This window comes from Crocuta crocuta, unplaced genomic scaffold (assembly GCF_008692635.1).
Source record: "Crocuta crocuta isolate KB4526 unplaced genomic scaffold, BGI_CrCroc_1.0 scaffold216, whole genome shotgun sequence".
In the NCBI taxonomy this organism is placed as follows: Eukaryota; Metazoa; Chordata; class Mammalia; order Carnivora; family Hyaenidae; genus Crocuta; species Crocuta crocuta.
Window position 1 is genome coordinate 7,176,209 of NW_027531504.1, and position 27,363 is coordinate 7,203,571.

General features: G+C 45.3%; 1 protein-coding gene across 4 annotated transcripts in view; it reads right to left on the reverse strand.

The window, feature by feature from the left end:
- Positions 1–220: 220 nt before the first annotated feature.
- Positions 221–27,363, reverse strand: part of LOC144238423 (uncharacterized) — an 86,502-nt gene continuing 59,359 nt past the window's right edge. For all 4 annotated transcript variants that reach the window (XR_013337113.1, XM_077772223.1, XM_077772225.1 and 1 more), the window contains 2 exons: positions 996–1,066; positions 221–347 (listed from right to left, as the gene is read on the reverse strand). Coding sequence is in view for 3 of the 4 variants with exons in the window: in XM_077772223.1 (XP_077628349.1) it covers positions 289–347; positions 996–1,066 (130 nt within the window). In the remaining variant the exon portion in view is untranslated. The remainder of the gene's footprint in view (positions 348–995; positions 1,067–27,363) is intronic.

A 27,363-nucleotide genomic window follows, 5' to 3' on the forward strand; every position in this document is an offset into this window, starting at 1 on the left:
TACTGTATGTAACAAACCAGGAGATGCCTTGGATTTGCTGCAGAATTCCCCTCGTGTTTTCCAACGGTCACACATGCTTGCACTACTTCACCGATTTTACCACATTTGCATGCCCCACGCATCACAATTTATTTAACATTTTTTTCTCTTTATTGGCTCTATATGAACTTACTTTTTAAAACAGGCTGCTATAGTCTGGAATAAAATCCTAGCTTTGATGCGCCAGACACGGTTTTCCCTACGTGTGTTACAATAGATGACCAGTGGAATTAATGTTGCTCGTTTTGTCTACCACTGAAACCCATTCACAGGTGATACACTTCTCATCATTAGGGAGCCCCGCCGTTCTGAAACAGACAATTTCAGGCAAGGCTAAGATGGAATGTTATAGAAGCAGGAAGAAAAAAGACTACTGGGCTGGAAGAGAAACAAGAGAACCAGAGGAGAGAGAAATTCTATCCCACCTGACAAGAAATATGGGAACTTGAGAGCGTAACTGTTCGAAGATGTGTTACGGTCTCAGTAAAGAACTCGCCACCCCTACCACTGGTTTAGGAAAATCTCTGCCTAATGCCCATCTTGCATTTGGCTCCTATCTCCCTACTGCTAAAAACAATCTGCATGAAAACAATCAGACTCTTAGCTCGCTGGAGTCTGTGGGCTCCTACTGTCTTCTTGCTCGCTCCGGCTCATGCTTCTGCTGCCGTCTGATCACAAGCCCCTGCTTTGGGTATGGTTAGGAAGTGGCAGGTAGTGGAACCAGGCTTCAGAAGCGTGGGGAGGAGGCATTTTCATCTAGAATCTTTGAGGAAAATCCCTGGAAATGTATCCACAGGACGGCTGGAATAAAGTGACTGCAAGCACCCAGGGAAGGGGGAATAAATTTTATAAGGTATGGGCGCAGGTGTTTCCACTGCGGAGTAACAGGTGCCGACAGGAAGAAGTCCTCAGTCCCAGAGTACTGCCTCAGGCACTAATGACAAATGGACACTCACCAAGGTTCAGTCCTCGGCACCCTTGGCTGGGAGTATAAACACGCTGCTGGATGGAGGCTCCCCACTGGCACCTACAGGAGAAAGCATTTTTGAGTAGTTTTCTCAGGGTGATGTCTTTAAGCCATCTTATTTTCAAAATATTTTTAATGTATAAAAGCAATTCTTTCTTTTTTAAGTTTTTAAATGTTGTATTTATTTTCGAGAGAGAGACAGAGACAGAGAACAAGCAGGGGAGGGGCCGAGAGAGAGGGAGACACCGAATCTGAAATAGGCTCCAGGCTGACAGCTCAGAGCCCGATGCTGGTCTCAAACTCATGAACTGTGAGATCATGACCTGAGCTGAAGTCGGACGTTTAACTGACTGAGCCGCCCAGGCACCCCTATAAAAGCAATTCTTTAGGACAGAGACCATGTTTGTGTTCTTCCCATCATTGAATTGGTAATGCCACCTAGCATCAGCCAAGTAATAAGTACTTGACTATTAGTTCAATTAAGTTCAATTATTTAAATTATTTATGAATCCAATTAATTAACCCATTTGAGGGAAAGATGGAGCAGTATGAAAATGGAAATGAAAACCACCAATAATTCTAGCTGCAGAGATACCCTATCAATATGTTGATGAATTGGTTTCCAATATTTTTCTTTGCCTATGTATTCTTTTCCACAGAAATTGAGATCATGTTTTAGGATTAATTTTATATTCTGCTCTAAAGTCATGTTATAGCATGAGAAATTTCCAAGGTCATTAGTGTTCCAAAACATCACTTCTAATGACTGCGTGACCCTCTAGTGCGGGGGTCTAACAGTTTAACCACTCCTGTGTCGGGTATGCAAGATGCTTTCAAAGTCTCAGCTGGGACTCAGAACAAGAAGTGGTCATCACAGTCACTGGGCTCCTTCTAGATAAGAGGAACTGCATCTGACACCAGGGCACAGAGGGGTGGGAAAGTTCTAAGTTAGCGCCCACAGGGAAGAGGCAATAGTGGATAAGGGGTGCCTGGGTGGCTCAGTCTGTTAAGTATCCGACTCTTGGTTTCAGCTCAGGCTGTGGTCTCACGGGTTTGACATTGAGCCCCGCATCACGCTCTGCGCTGACAGCCCACTAGGATTCTCTCTCTCCCTCTTTCTCTGCCCCTCACCTGCTCGTGCTCTCTGTGTCACTCAAAATAAGTAAATGAGCATTAAAAAGAAAAAAAAAAAGAGGCAATAGTGGATGAACATGGGAGGGTAGGAACAGTCAGGAAGGGGAGAAAAGCCAGACTGAGCAATTCTTGGACTTCAAAGGAGAGGGAGACTGTTGGGAAGGAGAAAGTGGATAAGATGTCAAAGGCAGCAGAGAATTGCTGGCTCTTATTTGCAAACTGTGTTGTGGCCCCCAGGTCACCCTCTCCTTTAATGGGGGCCCCTCCCCCTCTTGCTTCAGGGACTTTGCACATGCTGTCTCTGCTGCCTGGACTATATCCACTGACTTAAGGTCCCTGTCTTTCAGCACTTAGCTCAGTCTTACATCCGTCACTGCCTTCCCTGACTCGGCTACTTCCCTCTATTATACACCCACAATGGATGCTCTCCTTTATACATATTTTCTATTTATTTCTATAATCCTTGATTACTGTATGCCTCCTCCTCTAGAGACACGCAGATAATAAAAATATGTTGAATGAGTGAATGAGTGAAGGGGCAGGGTTGAAAGATGTGTCTTTTCTTTGTGACGATATGATAGATGCGAGCACAGAGAAATATAGACAAAAACTAGCAGGCAGAGGCTGTCCTCAGCTCTCACCCGTGCCCCAGGAGAAGCGTTTCCCCAGCAGGCGTCTGGGCACAGACAGAGCAAGGGCGGCTGGGAATCAAACCCATGAACTTGGCATCAGTGGTACCTCTGCTGTTCCTCTGACACGGAGCAAAAATGAGAAGGAAGGAAGGTGGTGGGCACCCCTTCTTGTCTCCCCCTGCCTCAGTTTCCTTACTCTTGAGGTTAGAGGGAAAGACAGGGTGTCTTTAGAAGGTTCTCCAGGCATGGCAGGCAGCCTGGAAGGAGATTTGTGGGTGTTGCACATGAAGTGACTGAGGATTCAGGGACCTGTCTGGTGGCGATACTGTCAGCCATGGAAGAATCCATTTCTAACAGCTCCTTCTTATACATTATTCATGAAAACAGGAAGACACAGCCGATAACATCAGAATGATGCCGCTGTCCAGCAAATCTAATGACTGTAGCTTAAGGGCATTTTAACTAGCATGGGCAAAAATTACTGTTGCCAATTTGGGGTCCTGGAGGCTCGGAAAGCTAACTCAGGCCGGAAGAGCTGGTGTGAGCTTCATATTTGGAAAAAGGTGTGGCCTTCCACTGGCAACATCTGTTTCTTTGTGGTGTCTGGGGCTCCCCACCCTCTCATTTCTTAGTTTCTAGTGGAGAAATTAATGCTGCTCTAGCTAAATAGCCTTAGGTTTTCAAATCAGTCTCTATTTTCATATCTGTCAGTCAAAAGGCAAGGACCAGCAATAGGACTTTATGGAGGGCTTTGCAAGATTTCAACATAAATTATTAGCCTCTAATCTGTTCCAGCCCAAGGGACGAGTGCTTTTCAAACAGTGAGAGCATTCTGCTGCGGCTAAGATCTGATTTCTGTGCCCTGCTTCTGATTCATTACAACTGCAAGATTCATCCCATCCTAAACCCCATCCAACTTGCTGTCAAATAAGCCAGGAGGCTTGCTTATTGACAGGGGAGAGAGAAAATTGGGAGGGCAGGTCAGTTCAGTTATTCCAGAGGCAGAGGCGAGGAGAAGCAGAAGGCACTTCACTGCAATTCTTAATTTGCCTATTATTTTCTGTTCTTTGCATGGAATGTTCTGGCTTCCTGAACATCAGATGATACATTGTTACATTCATTCATTCATTCATTCATTCATTCATTCTTCCCAAAACAATTATTGAGGGTGTACTACTTGTCAAGGGTACTTGCAAACTATCTACAAACTAAAAAATAAACCAGGTTTTGATGCCTGGCTGCATGCAGTTTAAAACCTGCAGGCAGATGGAATGTGATCGAAGCCCCGCATAAAGCAATGTTTCTCCATGTGTGCTGGGAGAGGAGATGACTGTGTCAGGTCTTCAGACGATCAGGTTTTATTTGAATAATTACATATTTTATTTTCATGTGTATCATATAAGCATAGCTAGCCCTTCCAGCCTGTAACTTCACAGACACTTGCTCAGGAGCCTGGTGAAGCTGATTTAAAGAAATAATTATTAATAGACCATGTGGTATTGTGATAGGCAAAAATCACAAAGTTGGTTCCTAATAGTTGTAGTAGTAGCAGCCACCAAGACCTAGAGTGCTTAGTATGGGCCAGGTACTTTTGGTAAATGTTTTCCAAATATGTTTATTATATAATCTCCACTCCTGATTCCCAGTGAAAAACTGTAGTGGTTTGAGTGCATGTTCATCTGTATGCAAGATTATAAGCTGCATGAAGGCAGGCACCAAAGCCTGGTTCATTATTTAGTTTGCAAATGGTTTGCAAGTACCCTTAACAACTCAGAACACTCTCAATAATTACTTATGGGATAAACAAACAAATGAATGTGATTGAATGCATCGACCCATGTTTAAGAAGCCAGAACATTCTACATGAAGGATAGAAAAAAACAGGCATCTCATTGGCTGCTGTCTTTCCTGCTCCCCAAATGGTATGTGTGAGGCAGCACACCCTCCCTGGGACATTTTTGGGTATTTCTGCAGATCCTCCCTCCCCACAGCCAGGTCCCAGGGTGAGGAGGGCAGATGAAGGGAGCCCAATTTCAGCCCAAGTGCCACCTTATTAACTAATCCAGCTGTACTGATAACAAGCCAGTTGCTGCATTTCAATCTCCATCTGGTTCCTGGTCTGGTTTGGTTAAGATTCTGGAGGGGATTAATTCACAGCAATAACATTCATCTTCACCATAACCTCATGCGTCCTTATCACCTCCACTTGGACAGGGGGATCAGGCCCAAAGAGCTCAAAGAACTTGCTGGAAGTCACAGCCAGTCAATGGCAAAGCCAGGATTCAAACAATGTTTTCTCTCACATCTTAAAAAAAATTCCTATTTCAGGTAGCCGAGCTGGTCTTCTGCAAAAATCTCTAACGTGCTAGTATAATATAACTGCCAGAAATCACAAAGTTTAAGGAAATATTCTCTCTGCAAAGTTTCTGATGTGTAACTAAAGTCTTACAAAATGAAATAGTCCTGTGAATGATTACATTATAATTATGACAGAGGAGTGGCTGCCCATTTGGAAAGACTTAAACATTTTATAGAAACTCACTGTTAACTCTGGCCAGTTTTCCCCCTTGATTCTTCTCTGAATTCCAATGAATTTTCATCAGCTTATTAATTAGTACAAATCATGAATTGTGCTATGTAATTAAGGTCTTATGTGTTCCTCCAGATCTTATATTTGAGTTAAATGTTAATTTTTCACAGAGAAAAATTAGGAATTTGACAATTGCCTTCCTTCCTGGCAAAAGAATATACATGCTGCCTATCAAAAAAGATTGAGTGCCTGAGTTTCCAAGATATGGAGTGATAGATTATTCAGCATGAAATTGCAAACTCATTTGCCCAATATCACAATCAATTGCTGACAGCAGTTTTTTTCTCCCCAGAAACCCATTTGTGAAGTGCATTTGGTAGTCTAGTCACTCAACATTAACTCATATGCCAAGACTTGCCATCAGTCTTTGCAACTTTTCTTTAGTCCCTGTCTTGGTTTGCTTTGTTATAGTTTCTGTCTCTCTCAGAGTCACAAAAAAACAAAAAACAAAACAAACAAAAAAAAAACCCCCAAAAACAAAAAATGAAGTTCTATTGTATCGGTACACTCTCCATAGTATAATTACTGTTAATAATAATAGTTCTCAGCATGTGCTCTTGGGAGATAATTCTCACGGGTCTCTTCTATTTCTGTACATCCCATAAGCAGGGGTGTGGACTCTCTTTGTTCCAGATTATCTTTTCAAAGATGTTTATTAGCAAAGGGCTTTGGAAGAGATAGTCTCCCACTGAAGCAAAGAACAATGCTTACTGCCCATTATGAAATATTTGGTTCCCCCTGGGTGGCTCAGTCGGTTGGACGTCCACCTTCAGCTCAGGTCATGATCCCGCGGCTCTTGAGTTCGAGCCCCGCGTTGGGCTCTGTGCTGACAGTTCAGAGCCTGGAACCTGCTTTGGATTCTGTATCTCCCTCTCTCTCTCTCTGCCTCTCCCCACTCATACTCTGTCTCTCTCTCCTTCAAGTATAAATAAACATTGAAAACAATTAAAATATTTGGCTCCTTAAACTCAGGCTTCCACTCGTATAATGCAACGCCTTGCAAGTGCAGGTAACGTTTTTGCACGACGCCCCGCGGATCAGGCATGGGGTGCTGGCACATGTGCTGACACTCTGGCTATGGCTATGAGCTTACAAGTTGGGTAAATTTGCAAAGCTTTTATAGTTCTTGGCATAATCCCAGGAACTGTTGAAAAAAAAAAAGTGTGTGTGTGTATTTAGTAAATATATATGCATATGTATATTATACATCTGCTCACAGAACAACACTAAGAGGTAGTTATTACTATTATCCTTATCTGTAAGATAAGGAAACTGAGGTACAAGAGGTTATCCAAGTGGGTAGTGGATCTAGGGTTTGGACCAGGCAATATGGTTCTGGTATCTTTTTTTTTTTTTTTGAGAGAGAGAGAGAGAGAGAGAGAGAGAGAGAGAGAATGAGCAGGGGAGAGGGGCAGAAGGGCAGAAGGAGAGGGTGGGGGCGGAGAAAGAAAGGAAGGATCTTAAGCAGGCTCCATGCTGAGCATGGACCCCCAACGCAGGCTTGATCCCACAATCCTGGGATCACACGACCTGGGCCGATTTCAAGAGTCAGATGCTCGACCGACTGAGCCACCCAGGCGCCCCTGCTCTCTGTTTCTTTGCTGTCCTCTTTTGAGTGGAAGACCCCAGAGTTTGCCTTAGCAACTGACTTTCACTCTGAAAGTGGAGTGCTGCTTGGTACATGTCCAGGAACAGACTGACCAAATGTTGGTGTTAGTGCTGTGCCTTCTAAAGTTCCAGGAAGTTCCTGTGCACTCACTTCACAAGTATTTATAGAGCACCAGGGTGTCCTGTTCCAGATACTTCCGGAGAAGAGAAAAGAAAACTCTCCGGGAACTGCTTGTGGTGTAGTCCATGCTTTTGGTGCCCAGGGTGCCGGGGCTAGGGATCAGTCCAGGCTGGGGGTGGGGGGGAGGATCCTTGTTCCCTCCTGCAGTTTCCACTGGTCAGTGCATTTCGGATGTCCCACCTGAAGACCTTCCTCCTGCCCTAGTCTACTCTCCACGGGGCAATTACTCCTTACCTTCTGCCTTTCAATACCACCATTAGTGATGATAGTAAAAACTAATGATAACACAGTCACTCACTAAATGTGTATCACATGCTTACTTTGTACGCGGTACTGTTTTTGTTATAGGCATTTGGGATGTATCGTGAACTAAACAACATCCTTGCCCTCCAGGGCATCTAGCTGCGGAGATGAACAGTAAGCAAATAAACAAATACATAATACCAGCTGCGGATAAGCTTGTTGAAGAAAAGGAGAGTCAGGACAGACAGGGATAGCAGGAGAGCCGGCAGTGGGCTCCCTGAAGAGGTGGCATTTGATCCAAGACCTTAGTGAAGGCATCACTCATGCCTGCAGGACAAATGGTGGCTGAGTGCCAGCTAGATGCCAGGCACTGCTGTAGGCTCCGAGGGGCACGGCGTGAGCACAAAGATAGGCGTTCTACTGAGGAGAGATGGGCGATAGACAGAAAAGTAAAACCTGGAGCCTGGCCACGGCGGAAAGCGCTATGCGGCCAAATAGAGCAGAGAAGCTGGTGGGGAGGTCGGGGGCTCGCACAGGGGCCTTGCAAGCTGCAGCTGGGCTGCTCAAGGCAGGTCGTGCGGAGGTGACGTTTGAGCAAAGTTCTGAAGGAGGGAGGGAAGGAGCCGCGCGGATGACTGGAACAGGAGAGCCCCCCGGAGAAGGGAGTGAGGCGTGGAGGTGGGAGCGAGCCTGCCACTCGGTCAGCAGCACCAAGACCCATGTGGCTGGGGCAGGGAGGACCGGGGGAGACAGAGGAAGGCTCCGCTCCTGCTTTAGGACTTGGGCTCTCACTCTGCGTGAGGTGGGAAGCAGTCAGAGGGTTCTGGACAGAGACGGGCCATTACGTGGCTTATAAAACAAGGATAATGGTAGCCCTGGGACAGCGGCCGCTCATGAGGGCTTTCTGTGCCGCTCACTACAGGCGCCGCCCCAGGTACGCGTCACGAGCACAGACTCCGGTCCTTCCATCCCAGCTGGGCTCTCAACAGAGCCCAGAGACCTTCAGCCTGTGGGCCGTCAGCTTTCCACGTCTTGTTCTCCAGAGAGTGAAGCCCGTGTCCACCCCGCTCCTCCTCCCTGCCTCACGGGCCAGCCCCACACTCAGGCCTCAACCGCTGGCATCTAGCCACCCTTCTGTGAGGACCTCTCAGCCCGGGTTCAGCGAGTACAGGGCTGCCCAGCTTACTGCCACGTTGTGGGCTCTGCGTCTGGGTTCACAGCAGTGGACGTGGGGGAAGGCAGTGTCCTCCTCAAGGTGGCATCCGCTGTCTCTCCTGTTCCTTACAGTCACGATTCTGAAGAACAGTCCCCACTTCCTGCCTGAGGAGGGCTGGCCTCCTCTTTCCTCACCAATCCTGCCAGTGAGCTGCTAGTGGCTAGGTCTTGCGGTACGTTCACACTTTATCTGGACTGCTCCAGGACCAGGGACACTGGTCACGGCCACCCTTCTGGACCCTTCCAGACACTGCGTGCATGTGACTTTGTTGAGGGCAGGGACCAAGGTTTAGCTATCTTTGTAGCCCCGGCACCTAGAACAGCAGCCAGCTTATTACCTACTTGTGCCTGAGAGTGAGTGATGTGCCCAAGTCAGCTTGACAAAGAAGAGCATTTGAATTAGAGTTGCATAAGCACTCTCAACAGTAGCCAAAACACGGAAAGAGCCTAAGTGTCCATCAACGGACGAATGGATCAAGAAGATGTGGTTTATCTATACCATGGAATACTACATGGCAATGAGAAACAATGAAATCTGGCCATGTGTAGCAACATGGATGGACCTTGAGGGTGTTATGCTGAGCGAAATAAGTCAGGCAGAGAAGGAAAATACCATATGTTTGCACATATAGGAGGATTAGAAAGAACTTAACGGAGGCCCATGGGAGAGAAGAAGGGGGGAAATAGTGGGGGAGAGGGAGGGAGGCAAACCATGAGAGACTCTTGAATGCTGAGAACACACTGAGGACTGATGGGTGTGGGGGGGAGGGGGGAGATGGGCACGGAGGAGGGAAAAAATAAATAAATTAGAGTCGCATACGCTGCAAGAAAAGGCTGTTTGTTGATAGGAGCCGGGAAGTCCCAGGAAGCGTCAGCAGTAGCTAGCGGTGCTTCCAAAGCTTTCAGCCTTGATTACCCCTGGCAAGGGCTCCGGAGAGAACCGGCACCGCAGAGACGGTGAGGCGGATAAGCCACTAGGTGTCACTCCCGATTCAATAAAGAGACACCGGTTCCTTAGAGGACCCTCTATGCCTTCCTTGTGAAAGAAGCTGATTAGTGGGTCCCGCCCATTGTTTTCTTCTAGTTCACACTCCAACCACCCCCACCCCCTGACGGTCTGGGTCTAAAAGAGCACAACAGATCAGGAGTTACCAGGGCTGGGACCACCATCCAGTTCAGCCTGCGGACTGTGCAGGCGAGCAACCAGAGTGGGGGGCTTGCGAGGCAAGGAACAGAGCCGGGCTTCAGCCCCGACAAGGGCCCTGCGCGCCCCTCCCTACATTCGGGAGGCGCAGGGGTCCCGACTCTCAGCCTCAGGGTGTCCTGGACGACCCAGGGGGCTGCCCCACCGTGGGCCCCCAGGACCAGAGCCAGGCGTTCAGGCCGCACTCAGTCCCTCTGCCTACCCGGAGATCCAGCCCAAGGGATCCTGCTCCAGCACTTCAGAGCTCAGGAAGGGCAAGGTGTCCAAAGAGGGTCCTGCCATTTCGGATCGTCTCCAGAGACCTCTTCTTTCTTTGGACTCGAGGGATGGGAAGTGGGGAGCGCCCCAGCTTTCTGGGACCCGGATGATCAGTATCGGCAATTAACCGCAGTCCTTCCCCTTGAGCCGGGGGAAGTTTGGGGCTGTGAGGTCCAGGGTCGGAAAAGACTTGTGAAGAACACCCCTTCCGCAGGAGATGGAGTCGGTTTTTCGTCCCCTCTGCCTTTCCTCGCTGGAAGAGGTTGGCGTTTACTCCAGAGGTTCTGGACGGAGGGGGCATTGGGGCATTGCCGCGTCGCGGGTGCGGATGCCTTTTCCTTCACCGCTGGCAGGGGGCGCTCTCCCCGTACCCGCTCCCCTGGGGCAGACCCGCTCTTCTCCCCCACCCACCTCAGCCTGGGCCCTGCCTCCTCCAGGCAGGCCCCCAACCACAGGCCGGGCGAAAATTTCCAAGTCATTTCTGTCTGACTTTGGGCACAGCCTTTGATTGTCCTCTTCCCTTGCTCCCAGCGGACTTACTGTTCATTTTTATTTTAAGCAAATATTGAAAATCATTTGTATTTCCTAGAGCACTTAGGTAAGAGAAGTTACTCGGGTGGATGGGGCTTGAGCTAAAGAAGCTGGCTCAGGATTCAGACTCCTATCAGGGCTCATCCACAGAGTGAATAATCTTATCTATCAATCCAGTAATTTCCTTTAAAAGTTGCAAAGGGGTTTTCCCATGTACAGCTTGACTGATTCTATTTGTTAAGCTCCTTCCTCTTTGCCTGAAAAGGTTGATTCATTTATTTATTTAACAGTATTAAAAAAATTTTTTTTTGTTTATTTATTTTTGGAACACAGAGTGCAAGGGACAGAGAGAGAGGGAGACACAAAATCCGAAGCAGACTCCAGGCTCTGAGCTGTCAGCACAGAACGTGTCATGGGGCCTGAACCCATGGACTGGGAAATCATGACATGAGCCGAAGTTGGACACTCAACTGACAGAGCCACCCAAGTGCCCCTCTTCAACCAGTATCTTACTGAGCACCTCTGTGCTTCAGGTATGGGGATGAAGAAAGCAGGCTTGGTTTCTGATTTTGGTGGAGCTAGTGCATGCAGGAAACATTAATTTGTCATAACTGAGATGTTTACTACAAAGAAGCAGCAGAGGCTGTAGGGAGAAGCCAGCATGGAGTTAGCTGAAGTTCTCTCCTGAATCTCAGCCACAAGTGTTTTCCATGTTTACCCTGATACTGTCTTCCCTCCTCTTCCTGCTGCAAACTGATAGAAATCAGGAACCCCCAGGAGCAGATGAGTCAGTGTTTTCAAGGATGCATGTCCCCAGGTGAGGTAACCAGAGTCAGAGTCTTCCTGGGGTCTCCTCCTGACTCATTTACACTCCTGGGGAGAGTGCAGCTTGGCAAGGCATTAACTATTTTGCATGATGAAATTTACATTGCAAATTTCTTCTGATCCGATGATTAACAAGATCTGAAAACAAGAAGACAGTTCTGGACATTGCATCCTCCTCCTCCTTTTCAGTGTTTATTGAGCACCTACTAGGTATGGGGCTGTGTGTTCAGTGCCAAGGATCAAGAAAGACACCAGAGGGGCTCCTGGGTGGCTCAGTCAGTTGAGTGACTGACTCTTGGTTTTAGCTCGGGTCATGATCTCACGATTTGTGGGACTGAGCCCCACATCAGGCTCTGTGCTAGCAGAGGGAAGCCTGCCTAGGATTCTCTCTCTCTCTCTCTCTGCCCTTTCTCCCACTCAATTAATAAAACTTAGAAAAAAGACACTAAAGGACAAAAGGAGGGATATGCTAAAAGCTGAGGGGTGGTACCTAATAATGGCTCCCAGAGTTTGGGATTTTATGAACAGCTAAAAATGAGAGATTTGTTCGTTAAAAGAAGGCTAACATAATAGTGTCTTAAATAGGATTTTCAAAAGTTTTTCTCTACCATGAAGGGTAGGTGCTGCAGGTGGGTGCTCCCAGGCCAATAGGGGTGCTCTGCTCCAAGAAGCCCTCAGGGACCCAGAGACTCCTTCTGTCTTGTTTCTCTGCTATGTTTGACCTCTAGTCTTAAGGTCATGGTCTTCTCAAGGTCCAAGATGGTTGCCCCGGTTCCAGTCATCACTTTCGGTAGGAAGGAGGGAAGGATAATGAAGAGGGGCCGAGGGTGGGTAGTAGGTAATACACAGAGAAGGCTCCCAGATTAAGACTCATGCACTTCAGGGTGTGTAAGTAAGCCTGGGTGGCTTACTCGGTTAAGCATCCGACTTTCGCTTAGGTCATGATCTCGCAGCTTGTGGGTTCGAGCCCCGCGTCGGGCTCTGTGCTGACTGCCAGCTCAGAGCCTGGAGCCTGTTTCAGAGTCTGTATCTCCCTCTCTCTCTGACCCTCCCCTGCTCACGCTGTCTCTTTCTCTCTCCTAGAAATAAATAAAAAAATATATTAAAAACAAAAAAAAAGACTCATGCACTTCTAAGTTATTGGACAGAACTTAGTCACATGACCCTTAAAGTTACAGGGAAAGTAGGATATGCAGGTTTTATTTTGGTGAGCCGCGTGCCCAGCCAATAACTGGAAATTTTGTTATTAGCAGTCTTTGTCATTGACCCTGACTTAGGGTGTCAATGTCTAATTTTGCCAGTAAATATAAAATGCCCTGACAATTCTTCCTCCCCAATATATCACAAATGCACCCTAACTGCCGCAGGCTTTTGTAATTTCTCACCTTGCATTAATGCAACAGCCTCTGTCTGTTGCCAGGGTGATCAGTCCAAGATGTAAATTTAATCATAACAGCCCTTTGCTTAAAATGTCTTGGTGGATCCCTGTTGCCTTGAAAGAAAATGTAAACTCTTTAATAAGACTGAAAATCCTGTTGTCATCTCACACTGCTGTCTTCTGCAGCCTTATCTCTCATGACTTGCCCACATGCACCCAGCAGTCCAGGCATGCTAGCTGATAGACAGTTGCAAGGATGTTCCCCTTCTATCTCCTCTGTCTGGAATATTTTCTCCTCCAATATCTTGGCAACTGGCCCATGTCTACAGAACTTTGCTGAGGTTAATCTTCATTGGAAAACCTTTGCCAATTCTGTGTCCTATACCTCTGACACCTCTCTCTCCCTCCTCCTCACCCCCTTACCTCCACACACACAAAGCCAGATCTATTCAAAGAACAGGATGCTGTTGCCTGGGTAACGGTGAGTACCAGCCAATGGTTGAACCACCAGTCACATTTGCAGTGGGGCTTCTGGAGGTGGATTTCTGGTTGGCACTGTTGGCCACACCCTTTCTTGAAAGACTTTCCCTCTCCTTGGTCGTGCCTATTCCCCTGACCCTCTCTGCCCTTTTTCTGTGTTTCTTCTTACTCTGCTCCTTCTGAAATGTTGATGTCTCTGAGATCAGGTTTTGGTCTTCTCTTGTTATTCCACATAAATGCCCCAAGATTCTTCCTTCCCTTTTATGACTTCAGGTGCCACACATAGAGCTCTAATTCTCTATTTCCAAATTAGATTTCTCTTCTGAGCTTTGGATATGAGTGTCATCTACTGAATACATGGAATAGGGAGGAGCAAGTTTCAAAAAGGAAATAATGAAGTTTCACCCTCCCCTCCCACCCCTGACTCTACACTCACCTCAAAGCATCATTGCCTACTGCAGGCCAGGAGTCTGGAAAATGACTCTCTGCCTTTGCTTGCTAACTTGGTGCAAGGTGTGCAGTCATCTAGAAAGGGCCACCAGCCAAGATTTTCCCTCTCAGCGTATCTAGTCTCAGGCCTTCATGTAATTTCCCTCAGGAGCTCTCTCAGAGACAAAATCCTTCCTACCTATTTTTACCCAGAGGAAGTGTGAAACAACAGAATACTCAAGACAGAAGACCCAATAGCCAGTCAGGGCAGCTCCTGATAAAGGCATCCCGATATCTCCCCAGGCTACCACCTCCAGAGGGACTCAGGCCACAATAGCTAGAGCATATGGCTTGAGGCTTTGAACAAAGAAAGTTCCTGTGGGGTGAAAGAGAGGTGAGGCTGAACTCTCTGCAACCTGTGATCTTTTCAGAAGAAAGAAGGGAGAAAACGGTGACTCACATGCTGCCTTCTCCACTCGGCATCTTCAATATGAACACTCCTTTAAATAAGTCATCCGGGTCATTTTCCTGCTCATCATCTACCTCCAGCTTCCCTTAGTTCGTCAGAATCCTTCCCTACGCCTGCACGGTCTTCCTTCCTCCACCATCATGTCCTGCCATACTTGTCTGCCCTCTTTCCACTCCTTGGGCACACCAAACTCTTTGTAGATGTGGACCTTCCCATTTGCAATTTCCTTTGCCTGGAAAGCCTTCCCTGCAGCTCCTTCTGTGGCTTGCTCCTGTTAGCCTTGGGTCTCGGCTCCAGGCTTGCCTCCTAAAGGCAGCCTTCCCTGATGCCCTGGTCAACAGTGACTCTCCTTCCCCATAGCCACTCCTTGTCACATGTCCCGAAGTATGTCCCTAGTAGGAATTACACACTCTGAAGTCATCATATTTATTTGCTTGCTTATTGTTTAAAAGTATACAAACTCCTTCCCTTCTTGTTCACGTCTTCAGTGACTGGAAGTATTCCTGGCACACGTATAGTAGGTGCTCTACAAATATGTGATAAATGAAAGGAAACAGAAAAGAAGGAGAGCTATCACCAAACTCCAGCAGACATTATTATTCAATGTTTGGCTTGTTTCTTGGTTTGTTGAGGCCTTTTATTGATTTGGGTAAATCTAATAGGGTAACAAGGTTGCACATTCCATAATAGATAGGCCATAGATGAGAGGATTTTCATTAACTCTTGCAATCTATACCCCATCCCGCATATATCACAAGCTCCAGGTATGAAAAATCAACTTGCCTAGATGAGAGAGAGGCTCCATATCTCACTTGCCTGAGTCAGCTTCAAGGCAAACCTGATTCTATGATTTGGGACTCATTTTGGGTTATGTGGAAATGACGTCCAGGGATGTAAGACTTGATGAATGCATCTGTGCCCTTCTTATAAGGCTCATGTTCCTTCTGGGTGTATGGGTCTTTGATGGACATTCTGGTTTTTTATTAATATAATTTATTGTCAAATTGCCTAACATATAGTGTGTACAGTGTGCTCTTGGTTTTTGGGGGTAGATTCCTATTGTTTATCACTTATGTACAACATAGATGGACATTCTGAGATAATGCTGATAAGCCCAGGTTTGACCTAAAGTTTATCTCCAGAGAGGTTACCTTTTCTTCTTTCTTTCTAGTAGCTTTTTTTTTTTTTTTAATCATAGAAGATCTCCCAGGCTGTGTGGGAAAGAAGGGCCACTAGCTCATTGGTGTTGAGAGAAATTGGCTACCACCATCATCAAAGCTTTATGTTGCATGTTGTAAAATTTAAAAACTCTCAGGGAATATTATGACTTTTTCTTTTAAAATTATATCTGAAACAGCCCAAACTTCCCTTGAGAGATGAATGCATAAAAAAAATGTGGTATGTAATGCTAGTGGAATATTACACAGCCTTTAAAAAGAGTGAAATTTGGGCGCACCTGGGTGGCTCAGTTGGTTAAGCCTCCGACTTCGGCTTAGGTTATGATCCCACAGTTCATGAGTTTGGGCTCTGTGCTGACAGCTCAAAGCCTGGAGCCTGCTTTGGATTCTGTTTCCCTCTCTCTCTGCCCCTCCCCACCTCTCACTCACTCACTCTCTCTCTCTCTCTCTCTCAAAGATAAATAAAGTGTGAAAAAATTTTTAAAAAGAATGAAATTTTGACATGTGCTACTACGTGGGTAAACTTTGAGGACATTATACAATACAAATATTGCACAATTCTACTTATGTGAGGTACTCAGAATGGTCAGATTCATAGAGATGGATAATAGATTGTGGTTGCCAGGGGCTGGGGGGCAGTGGGGAGTGGGAGGTTATTGTTGGATGTTGAGTTGAGGGTGATGGAAAGGCCTGGAGTTGGATGGCGGTGCTGGTAGCATAACAGTGTGGATGTACTTAATGCTACTAAGCTGTAGCTTTAAAATGGTTAACATGATCAATTTATGTTACGTATATTTTGCCGCAACAAAAAAATGTATGTCAGAATGTATTTTCAAATGTATCTTTTACTTGTCTGTTTTTCCAACAGATTTCAGAAATTGTATTTGAATTGCTTTTTAAATATGTGCTATAAATTCATTTACTTCAGAGTGCCAGTTGTTCCCAAAGCAATCTCAGGAAAAGACGTGTGCGTGCACATGAGTGTGTGTGTGTGTGTGTGTGTGTGTGTGTGTGTTGGAGTGTGAGGGATCTAGGTCATAACCACGTGTATAAAAAGCTGAGGTGTTGACAGCTGAGGTGGAGAAGTCACCCGGCTGCTGGCTTTTCTCTTTGCTTCTTTGGCATGGCGATTTTGTAGAAAATTATAAATGTCCTATTGACAAAATTCAAAGTCCAAGGCACAGACGTACCTAACTTTGTAAGTTCCAAGTGTAAAACTTTAGGTAAAAGCAGATGTACGAACATTTGTCACCCATATGACTGTGGAACTGAAATTCATTCATTTCAGAAATATTTATGAGCACATGATGTGTCAGGCTCTGGGGACAGAAAATGAATTCAGCATAATCCCTCAAATTCCTATAAGCAGGGCTGGCTACATAATTTGTGGGGCCCAGCACAAAATGCAGATGCGGAGCCTGCTAGAATCGTATGAAGAGTTCCAAGGTGATGAGGGCAGAGCACTAAGCCAAGCACAGGGTACTGCAAAGTGCAGGAGTTGGGGCGTGAAGGCTTAGGCCCCTGCAGAGGCAGGGACCATCCAGCCACAGGCGACAGAAATGGTGCAGTCTGTGGACAGCGTCAGGATAGCGGGCCCTGAGCAACAGGGGCTTCTCATTGTCACATTATGTTGTGTCTCACTTCGGTTTAAGGAAATCCTTTACCTGTCAACATGTATTTGAACACCCGTCCATACCACAGCTCAATAAACCTTCTTATGCTGACACTGTCCATTCAAACAGATCACAGTCTTGTCATGTGTGGTTTTTGGATCTCCATCTCTACTCGTTCCCACAGTCAGTAGCATGCTGGGGAAATGTATAGTACTCAAGATATACTCGTTGAAAGATTCAGTGATTGATTCTGGAGTAAAATATGGGTAGTGTAGGATGATTATGGAAATTTATTTTCTACTAGGATAAGGATGATTACAAGAATTATGATTTACACCTGTTATTTACTAGGCACTGAATTAGTGCTTGATAGCAACTTTCTAATTTAATATTCTCACAAATAAACATAAAATAGGTAGTTTTGTCTCCATTTAGAGGTGAGAAGCTGAGATTCAGAGAGATGAGGAACTTCCTCAAGGTTACATGAACGCTCAGCGATGGAACCAGGATTCAAACCTAACTCCAAAGCCCTTGAAATTCCCACTAAGTTGCTAGGCTCTGTTCCCCACACCCCACCTCCATCCCACACATGTCCCTATGCCTCCCTAAAATCTGATTTAAAAAAAAAAACCAAGAAGCTATTCTAAAAATTTAAGAGCACGGGGTGCCTGGGTGGCTCAGTCAGCTGAGTGTCCGACTTTGGCTCAGGTCATGATCTCATAGTCTGTGGATTTGAGCCCCATGTCAGACTCTGTGCTGACAGCTCAGAGCCTAGAGCCTGCTTCAGATTCTGTGTCTCCTTCTTTCTCTCTGCTCCTCCCCCATTGACTTTGTCTCGATCTCTCTCTAAAAAATAAGCATTAAAAAATAAAAATAAAAAATAAAAATTGAAGAGCAGAACCTTCCTACCTTGATGCCATTTTGAATGGATATTATCATTTCCGAACATAGGATACAAAATATTTGGGAAGATAGTGTGTCAGTGCACATAATTACTCAAGTGACGATTCCAACTAATAAATTACTATTTATTGAGCCATTACTAAGTGTAAGACACTGTGCTAGAGGATGAAGGGAATACAGGACAAACAGAGAAACTGCCCTCAAAGAGAAGGCTGAGACAAGGACACAAATGGACAGAGAACAGAACGGAAAATGGTATTTCCCCGTCAATGCCCAAAGAAAGTGTGCCTGCCTAGGACACTGTCGGTTTTTGGAAGAAGGTAGCATTTAGGGTTGGCTTAGAATGGAGAGAAGGGTTCTGAGAGAAGAAGGTGCTGGAGCTGCCCAGGCACAGGAGAGGTGTGTTTGGAGAAGAGATGCAGCGTGAGCTCTGTGCTGAGGGTGAGTCAGCACTACTTCATGGCAGGTCTTGGGCCAGCCCTGGGGCACTTGCACTCCACTCAGTAAGGTGAGCCTCTGACAAGTTATAACCAGGAGACAAACGTGATTAAAACCAGGCACTAGGAGGCTGAAGCTGGCAGCTGCGGGAGGGAGGGCTGGAGGTCAAGAACCAAGAGGGAAGGCCTGAGGCCAGTCTAGGTGAGAGAGGGCGATGGTCAAACTTGGGTGGGCTAAGGGGGTGTCATAGAGACTCTTTACAGGATATTTCCTCATTAAAATGAAGAAAAAAGAAAAATAATCTGTGAAGCAGAGATTACATATATGTAAAATCCCCCTTTGTTTTATGGAGTTTCTGGAAGCGAGACAAATTCAAGATAACCATCACAGTTATTCAGCCTGAGGATATTTGCCTACAATTCTTGTTGGCTCCTGTACCATCTGGCCCTCCCTGACTCCCCGGCAGCAGCTGTTGCACAACAAGGCAGAACCCACTGCATTAAACCTCTGCACTTATGTGGCTTCTTCTGGCACCTTCCACTCTGCCTGGGCAACTGTTCAGTTTGAAATGCACAAGTATTTTAAGTAAAAGATCATTTATGGTGGGTAGAAAATCAAGTCAACTAAACTGGTGAGTCAAGCCTGTTTTAGAAGTCTTTGACACTTCAGGCACCCAAACAAGCTCACCAGGGCAACGCTAGGCCAGCACCAGTTTCTTAAGGTCCCGAGGTCCGGGGAGTGGCACCAGAAAGGCCCTATCCTTGGCCTTCTATGGAGCTCCCTGTAACTGGAAGTGTGTCATTACAGGAGATAGTGCAGTGACCAGGCACAGAGGTTTGGGGGCCATGGAAGAGAAATGGCAGAGAAAAATATGACCCATGAGTATAGCCAAAAGTAATTAAAATAATGTTTTGTTTGTGAAATGCTAGCAGATTGGAAAACACCATGCCAATCAGAAAAGCATGTGGAGCCCAGGATGCTGTAATTTTCACCCTGCCTAATCTGCTAATGCATTCTGGAGCTCTGGCGACCACAGAGCTGTGTCTACAGCAAAGGAAAGCAAAGCAGCCCATCTATTACCCCAAGAGGGGAAAAGGCAGCAAATTCAGGAAAAGCAATACTTCAGAATGTCAGCCTCTACTTAAAGGTTGCATAATGCTTTCAGGAGAGGGGGACATGGAAAAACAGCCTTGGGGAACAGGCTGGAAGACTCTGACAGAGACAATTTGGATCAGTAGATGCTGATGTGTCCCAGCTATTCAGCCAAGAGTTACAAAGCTAGTCAGCTTCTTGGTGTAAAAAAAGGAGACCAGGGGCAGCTGACAGATGGAGATGGTGTGGGTGATTCAGAGGTCCAGATTGGCTTTCATTCTCAGGGGCTTCCAGCCTTTCTAAACCGCCTCCCAAATTAGAAGATCCTTTCTCTTTGTCTTCAGCAATCTGTTGGGAGGGAAGCTTGTGTGCCCCATTCCTTCCAATCCCTACAGAATAGAGGACCCCTCCCTAAAAGGCTGGAACCCTTCTTTCTTGTCCTCCTTGGGGAAAATGGGGAGAGTGCATGAAGCGGATCATGCTGAGTACCACCCATTCTCCTCCCCACCCCCTCCACCCTCTGTCCAGCTCTGCCATGAGTCCTGCGTGCGATGGCCCCACTGTGGCCTGCCCTGGGACCAGTGCATAATTTCAATCCTGGGGGAAGAAAAACTCTTCTGTTGGCATTGGATCCCAGCCGAGTCTTCAAACCAGCTTTCTCGGCAAGAACACCATTCATGCTGTCTTTGAGTCTCGTGTATTGTTTCTTCATTGGTTTAGAATCCAGAGGCAAGAAGAAATGTGATTCAATAACACCCTCAAATATCCCAGTGCCATGGAGAAATCCATGAGGTGAAATGCCAAGTGTGAGTGTCAATAACATTTTCCTTGTTTCCCTTGCCTTGACTTACTACTAAGGAGCAAGATCAGATTCTAGCATTGAGAGCACCTGTTCTTGACACAAAGTTGTGCATAAAGCAGGGCCAGGGAGGCATAAAGGCATGAACATAGGAATAGGAAAGCCTGGAGGACTTAAGGCATGTCCCGTCGGCTCTGGGGAGAACAGTGACCCTGGTTCTTTAGGAAGAGACAGTGCTTCAGGCTGCTACCTCCACCTCCAAATCCCCTATCACATACTGTTAGCAGTGGCCGAATCGCATCTTCCCCTGTCTATTACACTGGGCCACCTTGTGGCAGGTAAACTCATGGTCTGAGACAGCCTTTACCTTTGCCAGGGTGACATGGAGCACTGTCTTCATCTGGGGTTTATGGGGCTGGCCCACGGGCCTGTCTGGGTCACCCTCCTGTGTAGAGATGTCTGGCATCAGAACCCTCAGCTCTGAAGGGTGATGCTGAAAATCATAGAAAGCCAAGAGCTCAGAGGGGAAGTTAGAGGGGGCCTCTGAGGGCAGTGTCTTTAATCTTGGGGCAAAAATCACTCATCCCTCCTAGCTCTCCCCTTATAAGATTTCTGGTTCTTTTCTTCCATGATATGCCAATTTATGGGCAGGGGTTGAAATTAAGCAGGGTTGAAAACTGTCACAGTAAGGTGACCTATAAAATTATGGCTTAAAAAAAACTTTCCATCTTGGATGGCCTATTGACTTTAGAGGGATTTTTAAAATCTACAAGGAATAGGGATCTGGCTATGGTTTTGTAGGGACTAGATTATCTTCAGTGACTGGAATGCTTGGCCTCGCAACAAGTTATGTAGCATAGAGGAAGGGACACAGGCCTTGGGGCTGAACAGACCTGGATTCAAATCCAGTTTTGCCACTTACTAACTCAGCAAATTACACTTTTTGAGTTTAATCAGTTTTCTTGCCCATAAAATGGAGATAATAATATCCATACCTCAACCATTTTACAGTTAGAATCAAATGAATACCATACCCAAGTTCTTAGTACATTATTTAGTACACAATGATCATTCAATTAACTGTTTCTTTTTTCTATTGTTTCCATAAAAATTATATCCTTTCTCCATTGATTCTCATAACGGATGATTGTAAGTGCTGATTATCTGCCAGGTTGCTAAGCAACAGTGACCCAGAGTTTCTGTATATCAGACTTTAAGAGGGGCTAGAGGGTTTGTCTTTCAGCCCCATTTGCATATTCTGTAACCAAATATTGAGAAACATCAGCACCTTGCCCTTACCCAGACTCTATGTTCATTTTGGGGTACTTTGTGAGAGAAGAGGATGGTGATTATTGAGGGGCCTAAAATTCTTTTTAAAAAAAATGTTTTATTTATTTTTGAGAGAGAGATAGAGACAGCATGAGCAGGGGAGGGTCAGAGAGACAGAGGGAGACACAGAATCTGAAACAGGCTCCAGGCTCTGAGCTAGCTGTCATCACAGAGCCCGATGCGGGCCTCGAACCCACGAACTGAGAGATCATGACCTGAGTCAAAGTCAGATGCTTAACCGACTGAGCCACCCAGGTGCCCCGTGGGAGACCTGAAATTCTTAACAGGTATCTCAATTACTGTGCTTTAATGTAACAAAATTGATTTCTCTCTCACTTCAGTCTATTCTGAGTAATCCTGAGTAGACAGCCTTCTGTTAGTATAGGAACTGAGGTTCCTCCCACCTAAGCCTCAGCCCTCCTCTAAGGGCTTCAGAATTCTCTCCTTTCAGCTGTTGGTTGGAAAAAGAGGTGGTGAGGGAGCCATCTATTCCTTAACCACTCTGACCAGAGACAGTCACTCCAACTCACATTCCACCAGTGAGCATAAGACACATGTGGCCGCACAGAGGACTGAATATGTAGTCGGCCATGGGCTACCATTGTGGATGGGTGTCCGTCAGCCGCCTCTGCCACAAGAATTGTCCCTATTTATAGCTGGAGAAACTGAGGCTTAGGAAACTTAATTTACTAGTTCAAGAGCAGAACCAACAAGGGGTTGACTATGGAGGTTGCCATGTTAATGGTCATTCCAAACTGCCTCTGATAGCAGGCACTGGTTATAGGGGAAAGAAGAAGGAATTAGGAGAAAATGTTTCCCTGGCTCATCTCTCTCCTCTATTTGTGGTCGTTCACCCGAAGGAGCTCTTGAGTCCACCCATTCTCATTGCTGCCAGATTTGCAGGTGAATTCCCAGGATGCAGAAAACAGATGTGCAGCTCTCCATGATCTGCTGTGAAGGTGTCTTGTCCACCCATCTCTTCATGGCAAGCCCATTTATTGTGACTCTGCCAGACAGGTGAGTTGGTTCTATTTTTTTTTTTAATTTTTAAAATCTTTATTTGAGAGAGAGAGAGAGAACTAGAGAGAGAGAGGAACACAGAGAGAGGGAGTCACAGAAACTGAAACAGGCTCCAGGCCCTGAGCTGTCAGCACAGAGCCTGATGCAGGGCTTGAACCCACAAATGTGAGTTCGTGACTTGAGCTGAAGTTGGATGCCTAACCGACTGAGCCACCCAGGTGCCCTGAGTTGGTTCTATTTTTAAGTGTCTCTAGAGAAAGAGTCAGATGCTTCTTCCATAACCCACTCTAGTGTTTCAGTGTTCTGTTCCTATAGTAGATCCTGGGGTGCACTACCGGCTCTCCTTCTTTGGGCCAGTACATCCATCCCTCAGCTGCTGTTAAGTGTTGGCCACTATCCAATGTCAGCTGCTCTGTTTCTCAAGAATTGTTCCTGGCCAGTGGGGGCCCTCTTCATTGAGAGATTATACTTCCTTCTCCCTCTTGGGGGTGGTCTGCACCAGCGACCAACTGATACTAGGGTATACAAGCCTGGGCCCCTTGCCTTGAAGCAGCACAGGTCTTTGGTGATATTCAGGCTCCAGAGCTTTCTCTTCAGGCTGAGGCTAGACTTGCTCTGGGCCAAATCTTTGTCTTCTTCCCTGGCGCTTACCTGCTTCCCTAACTCCCTTACATCCTTCTCCTGAAATCTCTCACATAAGAATATCAACCTCTGCTTCTAGGGAACCAGCTCCAAAACAGTACCCAACTAGGAAATTCTTATTCTCGTAATCACAGGCTACACTTGGGGTTATATAAAACAGCCAATCATTCTTCGCAACTTCCTCTCTATTTGAAGACTTTTTCAATGCCTGATTCTCCCTCAACTTCTATTCTCCAGTTCAACAATTCTAGTTCTGTTAACCGCCCTGGTTTCATTTTAATGTCAACACCACTGCCTAGGATACGGGAGTCTCGAATTGAACCCATTTGGCAGGAAATGAGATAATGGAAGGATTGTTCCATAAAGCATCCCTACTACAACTAACTATAAATAAAGATAAATGGTTTCACCAGCTCAAAGGACTTTCCCATGTGTATGTCATTCAGCCATCATAGCTCTGTGGGAGGAAGTTCTATTTTTTTTTAAATGAGGAAATGAGCAAATGGAGGTTAAGTGGGTTACTTAAATTCATGAAGCAAGCTAAAGGCACAACTATTATAGCAAAGAGCAGAAAGAGTCTTTCTGACCTTCAGGCCTGGAATTGTTTGATGACCTTCATCCCTGCCTTGATCTATGACCTTGTATGGATCATTTTATGATGCTATTTCAGTGAAGAGCTATGTTTGGTTAGACAGTACGAGAGACACCAACATGGCGGTTTGAACACCCAAGCGTTTATTCTTCCACAAAAAGAGAGGACTGGGAGGAAAGCAGCCTAGGGATGTAGGGCAGCTTCTTAAAGTCACCAGAGGTTTGGATCCTTCCAACTTTGTTTCCCACTCTCTGAACTAGGACTTTCATTTTCTTGTTCCAAGATGGTTGATGGAGCCTTAACCACCTTAGGTGAGTTCTAGGCAGCAGGATGAAGGAAGGAAAGAAGAGAGGCCTACCTTTCCCATTTAAAGAGATTTCTGGGAAGTGTCACACAGCACTTCTGTTCACTTCTTATTGGCTAGAATAAGAAGCAAACATGACCCCACCTAGAGGCAAAAGCTTAAACCTCAGAACCATTCATTTCTAGGGTCTCTTCCAAATGTTAATGTCTAAGTTTGTATTCCTAACTTTATATTATTTTCAATCATCTCCAAGTATAATTTTTTAAGCCATGACTCTATGTAAGTCACTATCCCAGGCTTAGTTTGATGACCAAAAGCAGGCATGGAGGTGGGTTAGAAGCATGAGGAGCCCTTGACACTGCCCTCAGGACTCTGATGTGCTCCTCTAGGCAAATATGTTGTGCTCCCTCTTCCCTTGGCCCTCATGCTGGTTCATGGTAGGTGGCATTAATGAGGTGGCATTGTCAAGAGGCTATTGCACATGTGCAGATGCAAAAAGAAAAATTGAGAATCACATATCTAAGAGGGCAGTTCAGCCATAACTTGTGTATTCTAGAAAACATCCATATTCTGTCTGTTTAGTTATGCCCCACTTCTGGAAAGAAGAAAGCAGCACCATGTTCACTATGATCAAACAAGGGTAAAGGTGGTGAATGGAAGTTCAGAAGAGAGAGCCTAGGTTGAAGAAGACTATTATAACTTAGCACAAACTTAGTTCTGAGCCACTTGGCTAGTTTCCCCAAAAAGTAAGGTTACAAGATTCCATGGCCATGGCTATCCAGCAAGAGAGGCATGGCGGTTCCATAGGAGATACAAGTGTTTTCTGTAGCATTGAACTCTGAGATTTGTTGTGGCAGATTTGTGTTACAGGCATCAAATCCTAAAACATATGATGCATAATAATAATTCTGCAGAAGGTACGGAGGTGGTATTCAAATACTTCTTATATGGGACCTGGAAAATACAGATCCAACAAAGAATATATTATATATGTTATAAATATATTTATATTATATATTTATATATAAATTATATATTAAATATTTATTATTTATATATAAATAAAATAATNATAGCTATACCACTTTTTTATGTATCACTATGAAAGGGAAAATGACAAATAATGACTTCCCATGGACTCTAAGATGTATTCTAATTTAAAAGATGTTAAACTGTGAAGAAAAGTACATCTTAATAGCAGTGATATACATCGGTACCCATTTAATGAATAGATTTCTGTGAGGAGATGAAGTAATATAATAAAGAATATAAGCTGTCTTGTGATGCAAGTTAGCAAAGAGGTAGAATTTAAAGAATGTTCATTTGAGACGTGCAGCCATCTGGAAGAGATATTTAGAATCATAGAGAAAAAAACCTAGGAATACCATACCTAGTTTGGGATCAAACTGTCTGAAGAAGCTTTCTGGAGGTCTGAGTTAACATGATTTCACCAGCTCTGATTCTTGGGTGCAGAGGATTAGAGGGAAGGTACCTATTAGACACAGGTTAGCCACAGGACTAGGTGTGGGGCTCAGAGTCATTGTCCTGGGGGATAATGGAGACATTCCCCTTAATTTGTGTCAGATGTTAGGTTACTTAACGTATTTTTCTGGAAAAAAAAAATCTATTGCATCTCATAGTGTACTGAGAAGATCAAGTAAATCAGTCACATAAAAAAAAAAACTTGCCAAAAGGAAGGAATAGGAAGGAAAATCAAACTGCTCGTATACAAAATTATACTTCTTATCACAACATCATCCAACATCAATGAATGTTTTTCTCTGTGTCAAGCAGGCTTTAAGGGTACACACACACACACACATTGTGTGTGTGTGTGTGTATATATGATATGTGTGTATATATGTATGTGTATGCTATGTGTACATGTGTGTGTATATATATATGATATGTATGTATATATGTATGTGTATGCTATATATACATGTATTATGTGTGGAGATATATAGATATATAGATATATAGATATATGTATATTTGGGAATAAGATCTTTGCAGAGGTAGTTAATTACATAAAATGAAGTCACATTGAATTAGGGTGGGCCTTAACTCCAATGACTGGTGTCCTAAAGATAAGGGAGAGGAAAAGGAGGCAGAGACCATAGCAGTACAGTGACAAGCTGAGATACACAAGGATTTCCAGGGGACACCAGAAGCTAGGAGGAGACATGGATAGGTTCTCCCTGAGAGATTTCAAAGGGAGCACCACCCTGTTGGCATCTTGAGGTCACAATTGTAGCTCTCAGAACTGTGACAGAATGGATTTCTGTTGTACTAAACCACCTGGTTTATGGCATTCGATTATGGTAGCCCTAGGAAATGAGTCCAGAATCTGAAACAGAATCTTCATGGTCATCAAGATTAGGATAATAGGCTGTCAGAGAATCTGAAGCCTAGAACCAGAGGAGGGAAAAAACCCACCAACACACTTCTGGTCTTTGAGTCCAAGCTTAACGTGCTTTTCATAATGGAAAGGATGGACCTGCTTTCTGTACCTCCCCTGGAAAGGTGAGAAGCCTGGAAAGCTCTTCCTTGGGAGATTGGGAGGCTGGTTCTGCTTTTAGTTATGCTTCTTGGTTCCATTTCTGTTGGGTCACTGAGCTTTTTCTCTTCTTTCTTTCTTTCTTTTTTTTTTTTCTTTTAAAAGAGAAAATAAGAGTATGTAGGGGGAAGGCAGAGGGAGAGAGAGAGAATCTCAAGCAGGCCCCATGCCCAGTATGCAGCCCAACACGGGCCTCAGTACCATGACCCTGGAATCATGACCCCACCAGGACTGAAATCAAGAGTCTGACGCTCAGCTGACTGAGCCACGCAGGTGCCCTAGGCCCTTGGGCTTTAAGCAAACATCTTCACCATCTATTACTTTAGTTTTCTCATCTGCTACATAGGAGGGTTGGACCAGTTGAACTGTAAGGTGTCATCTAGCTCTAGAACTATATTATTTTCACTGGCTTATTTACAGTGAGGAAAATGTTCTGGATAGGAGAGAGAGAGGTTCTAATGTTCTAGTGGATTGTCAAGTAATATGGATTTTCTTCTTTGGAATTACGTGACTAGCGTCAATCAAGCTGCAGTTCATGGAGTCAAGTGCGGGCTGTGTAATATCCCTTTAAACATGATTTGCCAGGCCCCTGGGTGGCTCAGTCAGTTGAGTTCAAGCCCCACATTGGGCTCTGTGCTGACATCTCAGAGCCTGAAGCCTGCTTCAGATTCTGTGTCTTCCTCTCTCTCTGTCCCTCCCCTGCCTACGCT